The sequence below is a fragment of the Sinohyriopsis cumingii genome, chromosome 9, assembly GCF_028554795.1.
Source record: "Sinohyriopsis cumingii isolate HCF-2022 chromosome 9, ASM2855479v2, whole genome shotgun sequence".
Classification (NCBI taxonomy): domain Eukaryota; kingdom Metazoa; phylum Mollusca; class Bivalvia; order Unionida; family Unionidae; genus Sinohyriopsis; species Sinohyriopsis cumingii.
In genome coordinates, this window is record NC_142969.1 from 38,300,504 (window position 1) to 38,317,583 (window position 17,080).

The 17,080-nt window shown below is 36.6% G+C and overlaps 1 protein-coding gene across 1 annotated transcript in view; it reads left to right on the forward strand.

Annotated features, from left to right (window-relative positions):
- LOC149791581 (beta-mannosidase-like) overlaps positions 1–17,080 on the forward strand; it is a 72,725-nt gene that overhangs the window by 23,588 nt on the left and 32,057 nt on the right. The window contains exons 6-10 of the mRNA XM_089970140.1: positions 495–673; positions 3,381–3,552; positions 7,890–8,056; positions 14,509–14,646; positions 16,609–16,688. Of these exons, the coding sequence (XP_089826266.1) occupies positions 495–673; positions 3,381–3,552; positions 7,890–8,056; positions 14,509–14,646; positions 16,609–16,688 (736 nt within the window). The remainder of the gene's footprint in view (positions 1–494; positions 674–3,380; positions 3,553–7,889; positions 8,057–14,508; positions 14,647–16,608; positions 16,689–17,080) is intronic.

Consider the following 17,080-nt stretch of genomic DNA (forward strand, 5'->3'; position numbering starts at 1 on the left):
TTCCTGAATACAGAGGTACATTATATTAATATATATATGTATCATGATATTGATGAGGATTCCTTGTATGGAGGTACAGTGTATTAAAAATATAATTAACCATTATAATGGGACCCAGAGACTATTGTACTGAGGAACACTGCATGTTACGTCAGAGACCATAAACTGAGGTGCTTTCTAGTGATGGACCATTTCCTATTTATTTTGATTTTCGTGGAAATTAACATGGACTGGTAAACAGGGTAGTTAAACTGCTTGCATTTTATTTAGACAGTCCTGGGTTCAGTCACAAAAGGTGACGCATGTCAGCATTAGTACTTGCCCATCCTTAATTGGTAGGTTTTTTTTTTAACTCTACTGTCCCTAGCTTAAAGGCCGTCTTATATTGGCACCATTGCCACTCAAGGTGCTAAAGGTGCCTCATAATATAGGTTATTAAGGCTCGTTAACATTTTTGGTGGAAAATAAATTATGTTTTTGTTTTAACTTTACAGTGAAGGATGGGTCATGGTCCCTCACAGTAGGCATTTTTATGGAAGTTCAGAATGTGACTGGTTACCCTGTAGGAGGACAGATCGAGGCTCGTGTGGATAACACAACACTGAGATATACCCAGGATGTCATGTTAACTCCGGAGCAGAACAATTTAACCTTCACAATGAAGATTCCACCAGTAAATTTGAATTTGATTATAATAAATTTATTTCATGGCCATTATATTGTCTACCATATTTTATTCCATGTATAATTTTTTCCCAGTTGCAAACAGGGTTGACTTGGATGTGCCGTGACATAGCTAATGAAGAGATTGTTATATTTGACTCAAAACCATGCTGTTTTTCCAATGACCACATTTTTCCTACTGGTTTTAAGAAAGTGTTTGATGACCTCTCAATATTTTTCTACTGTTTGTGAAAAAAGCCAAACTGTACCTACTTTTATATCCTACATAATTTTTTCATCTTGTCTTAAGGTCAAGTTAGCTTATGATGTTATCTATAATATACTGTGCATTGCACATCATCCACTGGCCTTTGACAGTTGCTTTTTCAACTTCTAGTCAAAATTCCCAGAACCAGTTTCAGCCAAACATGGCAGAAGTCTTAACATTGTATTTGTTTCTGATCTTATTAGCTGAAATATGCCCATTTATTCTAACATTTGACTGAAATATACCTATTTATTCCAACATTTGACTGAAATATACTTATTTATTCCACCTTTTGGTTGAAATATATCTATTCCAGCTATTATCTGAAATATACTTATTTATTCTAACATTTGACTGAAATATACCTATTTATTCCAAGTTTTGGCTGAAATATGCCTATTTATTCCATCTTTTGGTTGAAATATACACATTTATTCCATCTTTTGGATGAAATATATATATTTATTCCAGCCTTTAGCTGAAATATACTTTATTATATTTTTTGGTTGAAATATACATATTTATTTCATCTTTTGGATGAAATGTGTCTGTTTATTCCAACTTTAAGCTGGAATGTACTTATTTATTTCAAGGTTTGGCAGAAATATGTTACAAGCCAATTTGGTCACTAGGAGTGAAAAAACTGCAGGTCCAGAGGTATTTTTCTTGTTCTGTATGAGTGAGTCAATTGCAGGCCCAGTTGGTTGGTATAACTAGGCCCAGTTGGTTGGTATATCTAGGCCCAGTTGGTGTATATTGGCCCAGTTGGTTGGTATAACTAGGCCCAGTTGGTGTATATAGGCCCAGTTGGTGTATATAGGCCCAGTTGGTTGGTATAACTAGACCCATTTGGCTGGTGTATATAGGCTCAGTTGGTTGGTATAACTAGGCTCAGTTGGTTGGTGTATATAGGCCCAGTTGGTTGGTATAACTACACCCATTTGACTGGTGTATATAGGCTCAGTTGGTTGGTATAACTATGCCCAGTTGGTTGGTATAACTATGCCCAGTTGGTTGGTGTATATAGACCCAGTTGGTTTATATGAGTGAACAAAGTTTAAGTCCAGAATCATTTACCTTGCTTTATGCCAATTTGCAGATCCAATTGGTCTGTCTGTAATAGTGAAACAATTTTTTATTTGTGGAACAATTGTAGGCCCAGAGGTTTTTCATTGGTCTTTATATCTTAACCAATTGCAGACCCAGATAGATTTTTATTGGTCTGTATGTGTGAAACAATTGCAGGCCCATTTGTCTGTATTGTGTGAACCAGTTGTATGCTAGGAGGCATTTTCATTGATTTGTATGTGTGAAGCAATTAGAAGCACCTGGTTGGTATGAGTGACACCATTGCAGGTTCAGAAGCGTTTTCATTGGTCTGTATGAGTAAACACACTGCAGGCTAATTTTGTTGGTATGAGTTAGTCGATTGCTGGTCTAGAGCCATTTTTCTTGATCTGCTGTATGAATCAAGTGCAAGCCCAAATGCATTTTTATTTGGAGGCATGCATGAACCAACTGCACGCAGTGCCATTTTCATGGGTCTGTATAAGTAGACACATTTCAGGCTCATTTGGTGGGTATGAGTTAGCCGATTGCATGTCTAGAGGCATTTATATTGGTCTGTTTGTGTGAATCAAGTGGTGGCCCAGTGACATTTTTATTTGGAGGTATGCATGAACCAACTGCAGGCAGTGGCATTTTCATTGCTTAGTATGAGTGAAGTAATTGAAAGCCCATTTGGCTGCTTGTCTAGCGACATTTTCATTGATCTACATATGAGAACCAGTTGCAGGCCATGTGGCATTTTCATTTGGCTGTATGAATGAAGCAATTGCAGGCCTTCTGGCATTTTCATGAACCAATATCAGGCCTTATGTCAGTTTCATTTGTTCTGTATGAATGAACCAATTGTAGGCCTTACGGCAGTTTCTTTTGGCAATATGAATGAACCAATTGCAGGCCTTGTGGCATTTTCATTAGGCAGTATGAATGAACCAGTTGCAGGCCTGGTTGCATTTTAATTTGGCAGTATGAATGAACCAATCACAGAGTCAGAGGTATTTTCATTGGTCAGCATGAGGAAACCAGTTGTAGACTCAGAGGTATTTTGATGGCAGGCATGAGTGAACCAACTGCACCTCCAGAGGCAATTTGATGGCAGGCATGAGTGAGCCAATTGCACCTCCAGAGGCAATTTGATGGCAGGCATGAGTGAGCCAATTGCACCACCAGGGGTATTTTCATTAGTTCTGTTTGAGTGTACCAATTGCAGTCCTAGAAATGTTTACGTTGTGTGTACAAGTGAAATGTCAGGATAATTTATGGATATAATATATGCACTATAATGAATAATCATTGTATAATTGTGAAATAAGAGAGGATACGTTTCTCTTGTTTTAGGACTAAAACTTCATTTTTTTAATGTTTGGCATCTTGTTTTTCTCAGTCAGTGGGGATAAAGCTATGGTGGCCAAATGAATATGGGGAACAGTCACTGTACAATCTCAATGTTGCCTTCACTAGTAAGGATGGAGCAGAGGTTTCCAACAAGAAAGTTCGTTTCGGCTTCCGGACTGTAGAGTTGGTTCAGGACTATGTTTCTGTGAATAAGTCACAAGGTATTTGTATTATTTTTTTTTATAGACCTTTGCTTGTTTTTAGTGTAAGTGAAACATAAAGTATGTAGATAACTGAGTTCCCTCTTTTAATATGCTATAAACACTTGTATACTAATTGACACTTTTTGTCCAATCCACATTAGTGGGAAGTGAGTTATGGTACTTACATTCCAGGTGGTGGCACCATCCATGTCATCATCAATAATTTGTCATTTGCATACTAAACCCTATGACAAGTTCTCATTATACTCAACACAAATGATTATGAAGCTGTGTGAGTTCATTCTTTGAAATGCTTATTAATCCCTTTTAACTTAGGGTCAAGGTTGCAATAATAGAAAAATTGTGTTGAGGTTTACTTATTTGTTTTAGTTGGCTTATTTTTTTAAACCCCATGACAGAGTTTCTTCAAATTTTGATGAATCTTTATCATGTTAGTACTGTTACTTCAGCTTTGGAAATATTTTTTTTTTATTGGAGCTCTTAATGCTCTTGAATATGATAATCTATGGTTGTTATCAATATGATAATCTCTGTTTGCCATGAATATGATAATCTCTGGTTGCCATGAATATGATAATTTATGGTTGCCATGAATATGATAATCTATGGTTGCCATGAATATGATCATCTATGGTTGCCATGAATATGATAATCTCTGCTTGCCATGAATATGATAATCTATGGTTGCCATGAATATGATAATCTCTGGTTGCCATCAATATGATAATCTCTGCTTGCCATGAATATGATAATCTCTGGTTGCCATGAATATGATAATCTATGGTTGCCTTGAATATGATAATCTATGGTTGCCATCAATATGATAATCTCTGGTTGCCATGAATATGATAATCTATGGTTGCCATGAATATGATAATCTATGGTTGCCATCAATATGATAATCTCTGCTTGCCATGAATATGATAATCTATGGTTGCCATGAATATGATAATCTATGGTTGCCATCAATATGATAATCTCTGCTTGCCATGAATACGATAATCTCTGGTTGCCATGAATATGATAATCTATGGTTGCCATGAATATGATAATCTCTGCTTTTCCATGAATATGATAATCTATGGTTGCCATGAATATAATAATTTATGGTTGCCATCAATATGATAATCTCTGCTTGCCATGAATATGATAATCTATGGTTGCCATCAATATGATAATCTCTGGTTGCCATGAATATGATAATCTATAGTTGCCATGAATATGATGATATCTGGTTGCCATGAATATGATGATATCTGGTTGCAATGAATATGATAATCTATGGTTGCCATCAATATGATAATCTATGGTTACCATGAAAAATGAGACTTAGTATTCATTTCAATAGTAAAATGTTTATATACAAGTCATAGTTGATTAATGTACTGGGAAATACATTAAACCTTAAAATACTGTTTATACCAGTGATTAAGCATCATTTAGGTTCATCTTTTTGTAAATAATACATGTATTTCTCTATATTTGTTGTTGCTGTCGTAGGATTTGATCAGTGAGATCTTTGCAGGTTTTTCAAGTGTACCCAAATCTGTAAAACCAAAAGCTCAACTATTTTTACAATTTTTATGAGATTTAAAAATAATTAAAGCAAACAGAACATTTCTGAATCAGACAGGGCAATGTGCATGACATAAAATGAGGTAAAGGTTAATTTATTGGTGGCTGGTTCATATCCAGTCTAAAATATTGCCACCAAGGCAAATGAATAGTCCTACCATCTAAGACATAGCACATGTTGTTTTTGTTTTAGTGCTATGTCTTACTATCCAAGTAACAGCCTTGTATAGCATGTTCCAATGTCGTTGACATCGGAATGAGTATTCAAAGTTTAAGTAAATTCTCACTTAGCAGCCTATATCAACACTCTTCCACTAATTTATATGTAATTAATATACTTACTATGCTGTCTTTTTATCGTGGTGAAATGAAAATATGATACTAGCAAATGGACGCATTTTCACGTTCCGTTGATATACATTTAAATTTGTTGCAATGTGACGGTAGTCAAGGTATGCTGAAGAAAGTTCAAGTAGGTACGTGTTGGGGATATGTTTCCTGAACGAAATGAACCATTGCTTACAGTTCCAATAGGCATAGTATATTTTTATTCATTTCGTTAAAGAATATTTCAACTTAACCCGATTTTGGCATTCCTGGCTTTCATCACTTTCCAGCCAACTGAAATGTAGGCCAGCAAAAATTGAAAACAGGTCCATTTCTTTTGTGAGAATTTGAATTTATTAGAGAAAAGACATCAGAGTAAGTAAAGTCTGACTAAAACATTATGACTTTATTTTGTAGAAATGCGTTGTTATTTTGGTTGTCAGTTGTGTGAAATATTCCTCAAAAAGTTGACTTTTGTAACGATGTTAGTCGACATCAAAACACCTTACACAGCGCTGTTAGTTAGGCTGTAAGACCTTGATGCCCACAACATAAATATCAGCATCGAGGTCTTACATGTAGGAATAGGCAAATGAAATGCAGATAGGTAAAGGGACACAACTCCTTATGACTTGCCTGTTGCACATTTGGATGATTGGTAATAGTGGGAATGAGTGATAAATTGTAACAGATTCTTGATCAGTTGCAATTTGTTGTCTTGAGGGGTTATTAGTTCTTAGGACATAGTTGTCTGTTTGTGATTCCAGACATTTTTGTTGTCTCAGAATTCCATATATCAGAATATAGATTTTGTCTAATTAAATAAACAGTTTTTAGACTAAAATAGTATTGTTTTGTATCAGAAAATTGGCTGTTTCTATCAGTGGACACATGTAATTGAGGTCTAATGTAACAATTAACACTAATGCAATTATAATAATTAATTGTACATAATTTTTATTTTGCAATTGAGCGGACAGACTATTTTGTTGAATTAAACAGTTTTTAGACTAAAAAGGTATTGTTTTATATCAGAAAATTGGCTGTTTCTATCAGTGGACACATATAATTGAGGTCTAATGTAACAATTAACACTAATGCAATTATGATAATTAATTGTACATAACTTTTATTTTGCAATTGAGGGGACAGACTATTTTGCTGTTTTAAATTTCTTCAGTACATATTTCAAATACATTCTACTATTAATAAAAAATCCGACAGATATCCAAATTCTTACAGTTCTGCCCATTGTCAACATAATATTAATGTTAATATTTTAAATGATATACATTCCAAAATTTGGTTTTAATCCTTTGCAGAAATTGTTTTTTTGGTATTGTTATTACTTCCATTATAGCTTATGAAAATGTACTTAAAAACTTTTTGAGTGCATTGATCATGAGTACTGTTTGCAACATGCTTCCTTGATCGTGAGTACTGTTTACCAAATGCTTCATTGATCTTGAGTACTATTTACCACATGTTTCATTTATCATGAGTACTGTTTAATACAGGCAGAAATTAGCTTTTGCGACCTACCTTTTACAATGAATCCATGATCATGTTTCAGCAAAGCCAGCAAATGCAGCATCTTATAAAATTCTTGTTTCTGCCAAATTAATTTTTGGGTTGGGTTGATTTGCTTCATACTTTTAGAAAATATTTATTGTTTGAAATTGCTATTGATTTATTTGTTCCTGCAGACCCCATTGCATGCATTTACATGTATAATGCCATCACTTTATTTCTCACCATTTCTTAAAAGTAGGACAGAAATGTTGATGTTTTCTGATTCCACTCTCAGAAAAGGCTGGAACTAAATATGCTTCTTTCTTTTATGCCCATATCAAGTCTCACCTTTAACAATCACTGTCATCTCACCTCCATCCATATGAGTTCAAGTCTTGGGCTCAGCCGATGTGTGTATGTGATCAAACTTGCCAGTAGCCTCTTGTGGGTCAGTGGTCCTTATTTAGGTTATTACCAGGTTTTTCCTCCAACAGTTGTACTGCAGTTTCTTAACTTGTGTTTGAGGTCATTAAGGAATAAACATATTTTGTAAACATTTTAGTTCAACATAATGTTGTCTTAGCTGCATCAGGCCATGCTTCTAAGTTTTCAAATGCATATTTTCCAAGTTGACAAAATAAGTACATGAAATATTGTGGCACCTTACCGAAAACTGGTATAAGATCTGGAAAAAATGTTGACTGCCATACTGAGGAGGTCTTGTCAGGGTTGTTTGGTCCCAAGATGTGAAATATGTTGTTAAACTGTTATTTTTAGACATTGAATTGTGGTAAGATCAACACATGAACAATTATAATTGGAATATAATATTATACACAGTAGTCCTAAAAGTCAGCACACAATATATATGCTAGTTTCTTTCTTGTTTCAAATATTTGTTTGTCTAAAATTTTAAACAGGGCGACATTTTTACTTCCGGATTAATGGCATACCGATATTCTTCAAGGGGAGTAATTGGGTTCCTGCAGACAGTTTTCCAGAACGAGCTACAAAAGATCGTGTGTACCAATACCTCAAGTCTGCAGCAGATGTTCACATGAATTCCATGAGGGTATGGGGTGGAGGGGTGAGTGGAAAACTTCAAGTTGCATTTTTCATAATTTACATGAATTGCAAATTGTTATATTGCACAGGTGGAATGTCAATAACTTTCTTCTTTCTTGTTTTCTGTGATCACATTGGTGTTAGGAAGAAGCTTCACTGCCTCTTAAATCCAACAATTACAGAAAGACAAAAAAATATCTATATGTCAATTAAATAAGGGAGCAAACTCTTCCCAACCCTTTCCTTTAACTCCTGTTTCATACTTCTCTCTTCCCAACTGTTCCCTTTATCTTCCATTAAATACTTCTCACAGAATCTTCATTAATCTTAAGGAGTATTGACCATCCATTATCAATTTATTTTTCATTGCGTTCTCTGTTACGGATCACTGCCATCTCACCTCTGTCTGCATGGGCTCAAGTCTTGGATTCGGCTAATATGGGTATGTGAGAAAGCTTGCTAGTAGCTTCTCGTGTATTGATGGTTCTTTCAAGGGTTTTCCCAGGTTCTTCCTCCACCATTAACACTGGCCGCCATGTATAGCCTATTGTGTGCTGAATAATGGCATTAAACCCTACAACAACAACTTCATCTATCCAGCCCCTTCTTGTTTTGACTTCCCCTTCCAAGGTGGCTGAGAGGTCTAAGCTGCTCAGCTTTGCTGATGGTTACTGATCTCACCTTTGTCTATGTGGGTTTCAGCCTCTGGATCACCCAATATGGTATGCGAGAAAGCTTGCCACTAGCTTCCTTTGGATCAGTGGTTCTTCTCAAGGTTTTTCCAGGTTCTTCTTCCATCAGTTATACTGGCCGCCATGTATAGCCTATCATATCCTGAAAAATGGCATTGAACAAACAGCAGCATCAACAATAACAGTTTCCCCTTACATGACAGACTTGCCAACTGATCTGGAGACGGTATGAATTTAACAGGAGATATGGGCAGTTCTTGATAAGTGGTGGAGATAGTTCATAAGTCAAACACTGAGGTTTTACTCCAGGCTGTTTTGATCACCAAGGCCTACAGGAGGCTCAGACCAGTCATACTGACCTTTACCGGCTCAACAGTTACTTAGCTACACCATGGTCAAGAATGAAGATGTCAAGATCAGCCAGATGTTGATTAAAAAAAAATGAATTTGCAGTCAATTTAGATTTAACTGACACATTCTTTCACATCCCTATACACGCAATCTTACACAAGTTCCTTTGGTATTGTTTCTAAGGAACCATTGACTGATTTTGTGTTGTCCCATTTGGCCCTAATATCGGCCCATGACAGATGGCACATCTTCATCTCACCAGTACTGGACCCAGAGGAATGGGCCGTGGATGCACTCACAGTCATTTAGGAGGGGACTTGGGGCTATGATTACCACCACCACCACACCCACCACTACCATGGTTTTGGAACCAAAAATAATTCAGAAGGTTATGGAGCTATGAATGCAAAGTGAGTCTGATTGCTCCTATCAGGTGGAACAAGTTCTGGGTGAACTATCTGCTTGATCAAGCGATTATCATTCCCAAGAATATTTTCTTGGGACCCAAACTTATTCAGACGAACATGGCTATGGGTGTTTCATCATTTCCCATACAGGCCACTCATTCATGCCTGGCTCTTATCAGGAGAAGAAAAGAATTTAAACTTTGTGTGATGTTCTCTCAATGGGCTATGATCTAAGATTGGTCATCTGTGCCCTCCCCTCCACTGATTAGTCTAGGGAGCTTTTGATGCAGGAACTGACATACATACTCAAAGGGTGCATAATGACACATTCTGAGGTCTTAAGAGATCAATTGCTGATCATGAAAATCTCAGCTCATGAAATCAGAGCTATTTCTTCAGGCAGTCTGAGACCTAGTAGTAACAATTGGCACATTCAGTGTTCTCAAACTTTTGTCTGTGTTATCTAGCTCCACAGAGACAATACTTGAATCTGGTAGGTCCAGTCGCATCAGACCAGGTTTAAGTCATCAGCCAAGACCATCTGCAGACCAGGTTGAAGTCATCAGCACAGACCATCGGCAGACCAGGTTTAAGTAATCAGCCGAGACCATCGGCAAACAAGGTTTAAGTCATTGGAACAGAATGTTGACAGACCAGGTTTAAGTCATCAGCCCAGAGCATCTGCATTTGCTTCCATTTCTCTTACTTTGGAACTATCATTATCGCTTATGTGACCTTTACTTGTGTTTTTCTGATATTAGTAGTACAGTTGACCCTCAGACACAAAATTGAGTATCACCATGGTAGATGTAGGATGCTTAGCATTCCTTCTTCCTGTCACTGTTCTGGTGGCCAATTGGTTACAGCATTCACCTTGGGTGCAGGAGGTTATGGGTTTGAACCCCAGCAGAGTCATACCAAAGACTTATAAAAATGGTACTAACATCTGCCTCACTAGGTGATCAGCATTAAGAGTTTAGTGTTAGGACTGGACAGACTGGTGTCAGGATAATGTGACTGGGTCAGACATGATGCTACATGTCTGTGGCATGATGCCTCAGTGCTAGACATACTATAAACTGCCACACTGCAGACATCGTAGCAATACGAATGAAAGCTACATTAAATCTAAAACACACACGCACACACTTCCTGTCAACTGTTTTCCTGGTGTTAATGTGATCTGTGAATTATTTTAAAGGAGAAAGCAGATTTTTCATCAAAAAATGTTTTTCCAAGAATACTTACCAGATCACATTACTTTTAAACCCTGCACCTCCTCCCTGCAAATACTTGCTCCACATTTAAGTTTTAAAACACTGCTTAACAACTGCGGTCAATTGGTGGTGGTGATGGGAAGTAAGTGGAATGATAGGGAAGACTTTTCCCTTTGTCTATATGAAATATAAATGGGAAAGATGAATTTTCCATTATTACTGGATTAGAGACATAGTGGAGCTCTTTCCTAGCATATATATAATTGAATAGAGAAATACAATTTGCTACAAAATTTGCTTTTATTTTATGTCGTAACAGCATTTTGTTGGTATCATGCAGCTGAAATGGAATTTTCACTAATCTAAACAAGTTAAGTTTCAAAGTTTTGCACTAAATTATTTAATAAAACATTTGTAAATTATTGATGAAACGAATGCATATTATGAACAAGAAATCCATTATAATATTGACTTTGGCTTACTCTTGATCAATGTCACATTGTCCTCATCATCAGCTTCCTGTTGGTCAGTGTTAGAATGATCTCAGCTTCCTGTTGGTCAGTGTTAGAATGATCTCAGCTTCTTGTTGGTCAGTGTTAGAATGATCTCAGCTTCTTGTTGGTCAGTGTTAGAATGATCTCAGCTTCTTGTTGGTCAGTGTTAGAATGATCTCAGCTTCCTGTTGGTCAGTGTTAGAATGATCTCAGCATCCTGTTGGTCAGTGTTAGAATGATCTCAGCTTCTTGTTGGTCAGTGTTAGAATGATCTCAGCTTCCTGTTGGTCAGTGTTAGAATGATCTCAGCATCCTGTTGGTCAGTGTTAGAATGATCTCCAATTCCTGTTAGTCAGTGTTAGAATTATCACAGCATCCTGTTGGTCAATGTTAGAATGATCTCAGCCTCCTGTTGGTCAGTGTAAGAATGATTTCAGCTTCCTGTTGGTCAGTGTTAGAATGATCTCAGCTTCCTGTTGGTCAGTGTTAGAATGATCTCAGCATCCTGTTGGTCAGTGTTAGAATGATCTCAGCATTCTGTTGGTCAGTGTAAGAATGATCTCAGCTTCCTGTTGTTCAGTGTTAGAATGATCTCAGCTTCCTGTTGTTCAGTGTTAAAATGATCTCAGATTCCTGTTAGTCAGTGTTAGAATGATCTCAGCATCCTGTTAGTCAGTGTTAGAATGATCTCAGCATTCTGTTGGTCAGTGTTAGAATGATCTCAGCTTCCTGTTGGTCAATGATAGATCTACAGGTTCATAAAACTTATTATTATATGCTCATTGTTTTCTCTGTTAATTTTACATTATCTGAATCGTTAAGTATTTTGCAATATTGCACACCTTCATATTGCACCTATGCGCAGGACATGTGTGCACAATAGTGTATTAGGAACTACTTTGTAAACAAATCATCTACTCTCGTGTAGCAGACGCTTTACATTTTGGCTGATTAAATTTGTTTCTGAATGAACTAAAGCAGATGTTTCATGGACTGCCACATACCGGCTGCTTTGCTACATTCAGCGTTAACTTTTTTGATACAGTGCTTTGGATTTTGGCGATAGATGCCAGATTTCATAAAATTGCTTGGTACCTACAAATAACATGCAAGTTATAAAGGCATAAACTGTCTCCTTTAGCTGGTAATAAGAATGGCAAAAAATATACTTACAGTTTTACATTCTGAATTTCCTCAAAATGTACTTTCTTAGTTATGCAAATCCAAATTACATGAGCCATGTCGTGAGTTCTCAAGCTTGATTACACATTTCGAAATTGTACTTTTATTTTGACTATATTCCAATTACATCCTCCTTACTGCACTCAAAATGAAAAAAAACCTTTAAATTCAATAGCGTCTTTTTGATAATTGCAGTTGAAACAACTTCATATTTTCCCCACATTATGATTTCAAATAGTCCATGACAGAACAAACACACTTGCAGATGTAAACATGCTTCTCCCACACTGCTTCAATCCGATGTATTTCATGTACAATTTGCACAGATGAATCCAGTCCATAATCATGAAATTTTGTAGAATCAACAAAAATACCAAAATCTATTCATTTCATATCAAATGGAAAACTTGTTGCAATGCACATTCATAAACAATATGACTTAAAGTTTCAATATTCAGTAGACAAAAATTCCATTTTCTTTTGAAACCTATGTCTAGAGTGCGACAAGTTCAAATTTATCTGGGCGGAGTTATGTGCGCAATAATAATGTTGTTGTTGTGTAATGATGAATCTACACTTATGTATTTAGTTTTGGAATACAGCATACGTTCATTTTTGTTGTTTCTTGTAGTGTAATTTGTTTAGATAATTAGGCCTTAGGTAGAATAAGAAAATGAGCATATAATAAAAAGGTTACTGTATTTATATGAGAAAATATGAACTCATTTTGTCGGATATACTGCACTCCCTAGGTCTTGCAGTATTCCATCCAAAAAACTTGTTCATATTTTCCCATACAAATGCAGTAACCTATAAATATTCACTTAAAGGTTTAAAATGATATACTAGCAACAATGCATATTTTATATATATGACTGTCAAACACTGACATGTGTTTGACATTAAATTAATGTTTAATTGTTTGATGTGTACTAGTGGAAACGATTAGTAGCCACAAAATAATGTTTATTGCATAGTGCAGATATATGGCTATCACATGTAAATGATCAAATTAGATATTGACATTTATGTTTTTCAATTAAGATTACCCTCTGTAATTGAAAATGTTGTATTGGGATGTACAATCATTCATCTCTCACTATAAGATATATCCATATGACATGGTCTTTGTTATAACAAAGGTTTTGCCATAAATTCCATTATACTCGTTCAATTATATATTTCATAAAATATACTCCAAAATGAGGCAGCCTTGCCTGTGTCATGGTACTCTAAGACTTGCATAACTTTCCTGAACAACACAAAAGTGAGGGACAACTGTAATTCATTTCATAATCATTGTGTTTGTTTTAAAAAAGGTTTAATTGATTATAAGGCAACCTGACCTATATCATGGTATAATTTTGTCTCTCCTGAACTGTGTTAAAATGAGGGATTACTGTATCTTGCATCTCAAAATAAAGCAACAATACCAGTATCAGTTGTATAGGGTACACTTTATGGCTTACAATCTTATAGTGAGGAACCAATGTAATTCATGCTTAATATAATATAATGAACTCCATTATAAGGCAGACTTGTTTAGATCATTGTACACTTTAATGTCTCCCCTAAACAGTCCTGTAATGAGAGACCACTGTTACATTATACATGATCATTGTGCTTGTTGACAAATAATGTAACCTCATTATAAGGCAGTCTCACTAATATCATGTTATACTTGTATGTCTCCATGAACAGTGCTATAGTGCGTGTGTGTAATGGTGGACCATTGTAAGTTATGATAATATACCCCAGTATAAGGCAAGCTGACCAATATGATGGTGCACTTGTTTGGCTACCAGTACTGTAGTGAGGGACCAGTTATTTGTAATAATAGTGCTTGTTGTAATAAAATGTACTCTGGTATAAGACAAAATTTGCATATTTGCCTGTCCAAACAACATTATGATGGGTGGGGGAACACTTTATATCGGTGAAACAAGTGTTGAGATACCACCCTTTCTGGTAACCAAAAGTGGTTTATCATGATGGGTGATTTGTCTTGTACAGAGTAATCACATTATGTATGTATCTAACACTGGATTTGTGCAAGGAAATGCAGCCATTGAAAACAATATTCATTCAGTTCACATTTTACTGTACAAATCTAAACTGAATTTTGTTGCAGGTTTATGAATCGGAAGCTTTCTATGATGTAGCAGATGAGCTGGGTATCATGATCTGGCAGGATTTCATGTTTGGATGTGCCATGTATCCAACAGATCCAGCCTTTCTAAACAGTGTCAGACAGGAGGTCACTTATCAGGTACTGAGTATGACTAATCTGTCCATAGATTTCTTCATTCTCTCATACCAGTGTTCAAAGGAGAGCTAAAGCATTCTGTCTGAATCATATTCAGTTAACATTCATTTTAATTATTATAGAGAAACACATTTTCTGATGTAATGAAAGACTTTTCAAGTCCCAAAAGTCATTTGTTTTGTTCAATAAGAAGTTGTCCAGCTCACCTCATACACCTAACACCATTACCAGCTCATCTCATTAGACATACCACCATTACCAGAACATCTCATTATACATATCCACCATTACCAGAACATCTCATTATACATATCCACCATTACCAGCTTATATCATTAAACATATCCACCATTACCAGCTTATATCATTAAACATATCCACCATTACCAGCTCATCTCATTATACTTACCACCATTACCAGCTCATCTCATTAGACATACCACAATTTCCAGGTCACCTCATTACACACACTGCCATACCAGGTCAGTTCATTACATATGGTCCATCATTACTAGCTCACCTCACTCCACATACCAACTATCACAAGCTCACCTCATTCGACATACCCACCATTACAAGATCATCTGATTCCATGTTCTCACCATTACCAGCTCCCTCCATTACACACTCCACCATTACCAGCTCATTTCAGTACATATACCCACCATTATCAGCTCACTGCAGTACATATATCCACCATTATCAGCAAATGTGAGGACACATACCACCATTACCAGCTCACCTCATGACACATGTCAAACAATATCAGCACACTCTGAAACACATGCCAACTATTATAGCTCACCTCCTAGCAAATACATCCTAGTACCATCATACCTTGTAAAATATACCCACCATTATATCTCACCTCATTACAAATACATGCTATTACCAGCATACCTTGTTGTTGTAATAGGGTTTAACACCTTTTTTGAGCACATGATAGTCTATAAATAGCAGCAGTTTATAAATGGTGGAGGAAGCACCTGGAAAAAACCCCGAAAAGAACTACTGACCTAAGAGAAGCTACTGGCAAGCTTTCTCATGTACCCACATTGGCCGAACCTGAGATACGAACCCACACAGAGGTGAGATGGTAATGATCCATAATGGTCAGCGCTTTCGGCCACTCGGGCCCCCGCATACCTTTTAAAATATACCCACCATTACATCTCACCTTATTACAAATACATACCATTACTAGCTCACCTTGTGCACCTATCCATCAGTGCAAGCAAGCCTCATTACACACATCCAACATTACAAGCTCACCTCAGTACACATACCCACCATTACCAGCTCACTTCTATACACATATTCACCATTACCAGCTCACCTAGTGTGCATATCCATTAGTGCAAGCAAGCCTTATTACACATATTCAGCATTACCAGCTCACCTCATTACACATATCCAACATTACCAGATGACCTCAGTATACACATACCCACCATTACCAGCTCACTTCTATACACATATTCACCATTACCAGCTCACCTAGTATACATATCCATAAGTGCAAGCAAGCCTCATTACACATATCCAACATTACCAGCTCACCTCAGTAAACATACCCACCATTTCCAGTTCACCTCATTGTATATACCAACCATTACTAGCTTACCTCCTTATGCATTGCAACTATTACCAGCTCACCTCATTGCACATACTCACCATTACCAGCTCACATATGACAGTACTTAAGACAATGATTATGGCACCTATAAATAATGCTAGATGTCATTAGATGAAGACTTAATAAATACTGCATATTTTGGATAAAGACCCCAAAGTCGTTTTTTTTCTTGGCTTGTGGTGGGTTAGCAGACAGTCTAGAGTCTTACAGTTTTGAGGTGTAAAAGCTTTTGAATTTGTAGATTTGAGTGGTCAAGGTTTATCTACTAATGATTTTAAAGAATATAGCTTTAATGTGAATGATAATTGCAAACTGTTTATCATTATCAGGTGAGAAGGCTCAAACATCGACCATCTGTTGTTGCCTACAGTGGAAACAATGAAAATGAAAAGGCCCTTCGACAAGACTGGTGAGTATTCTAATCAAGTCCTAGTGTGGATACATAAATGTAATATATTTGTAGGGGCCCCGAGTGGCTGAGTGGTCTAAAGCGCTCTCCGTCACGGATCACTGCCATCTCACCTCTGTCTGCGTGGGTTCGAGTCTCGGGTTCGGCCAATGTGGATATGTGAGAAAGCTTGCCGGTAGCTTCTCGTGGGTCGGTGGTTCTTTCCGGGCTTTTCCCAGGTTCTTCCTCCACCATTAATACTGGCCGCCATGTATAGCCTATCTTGTGCTGAAAAATGGCGTTAAACCCTATAACAACAATAACAACAATATATTTGTATATGCCTATTGTATGATAGAGCATGCTCTGGCAATGTTAGGTCATCTGAATTGATGGGCAAATGTCCATTTTTA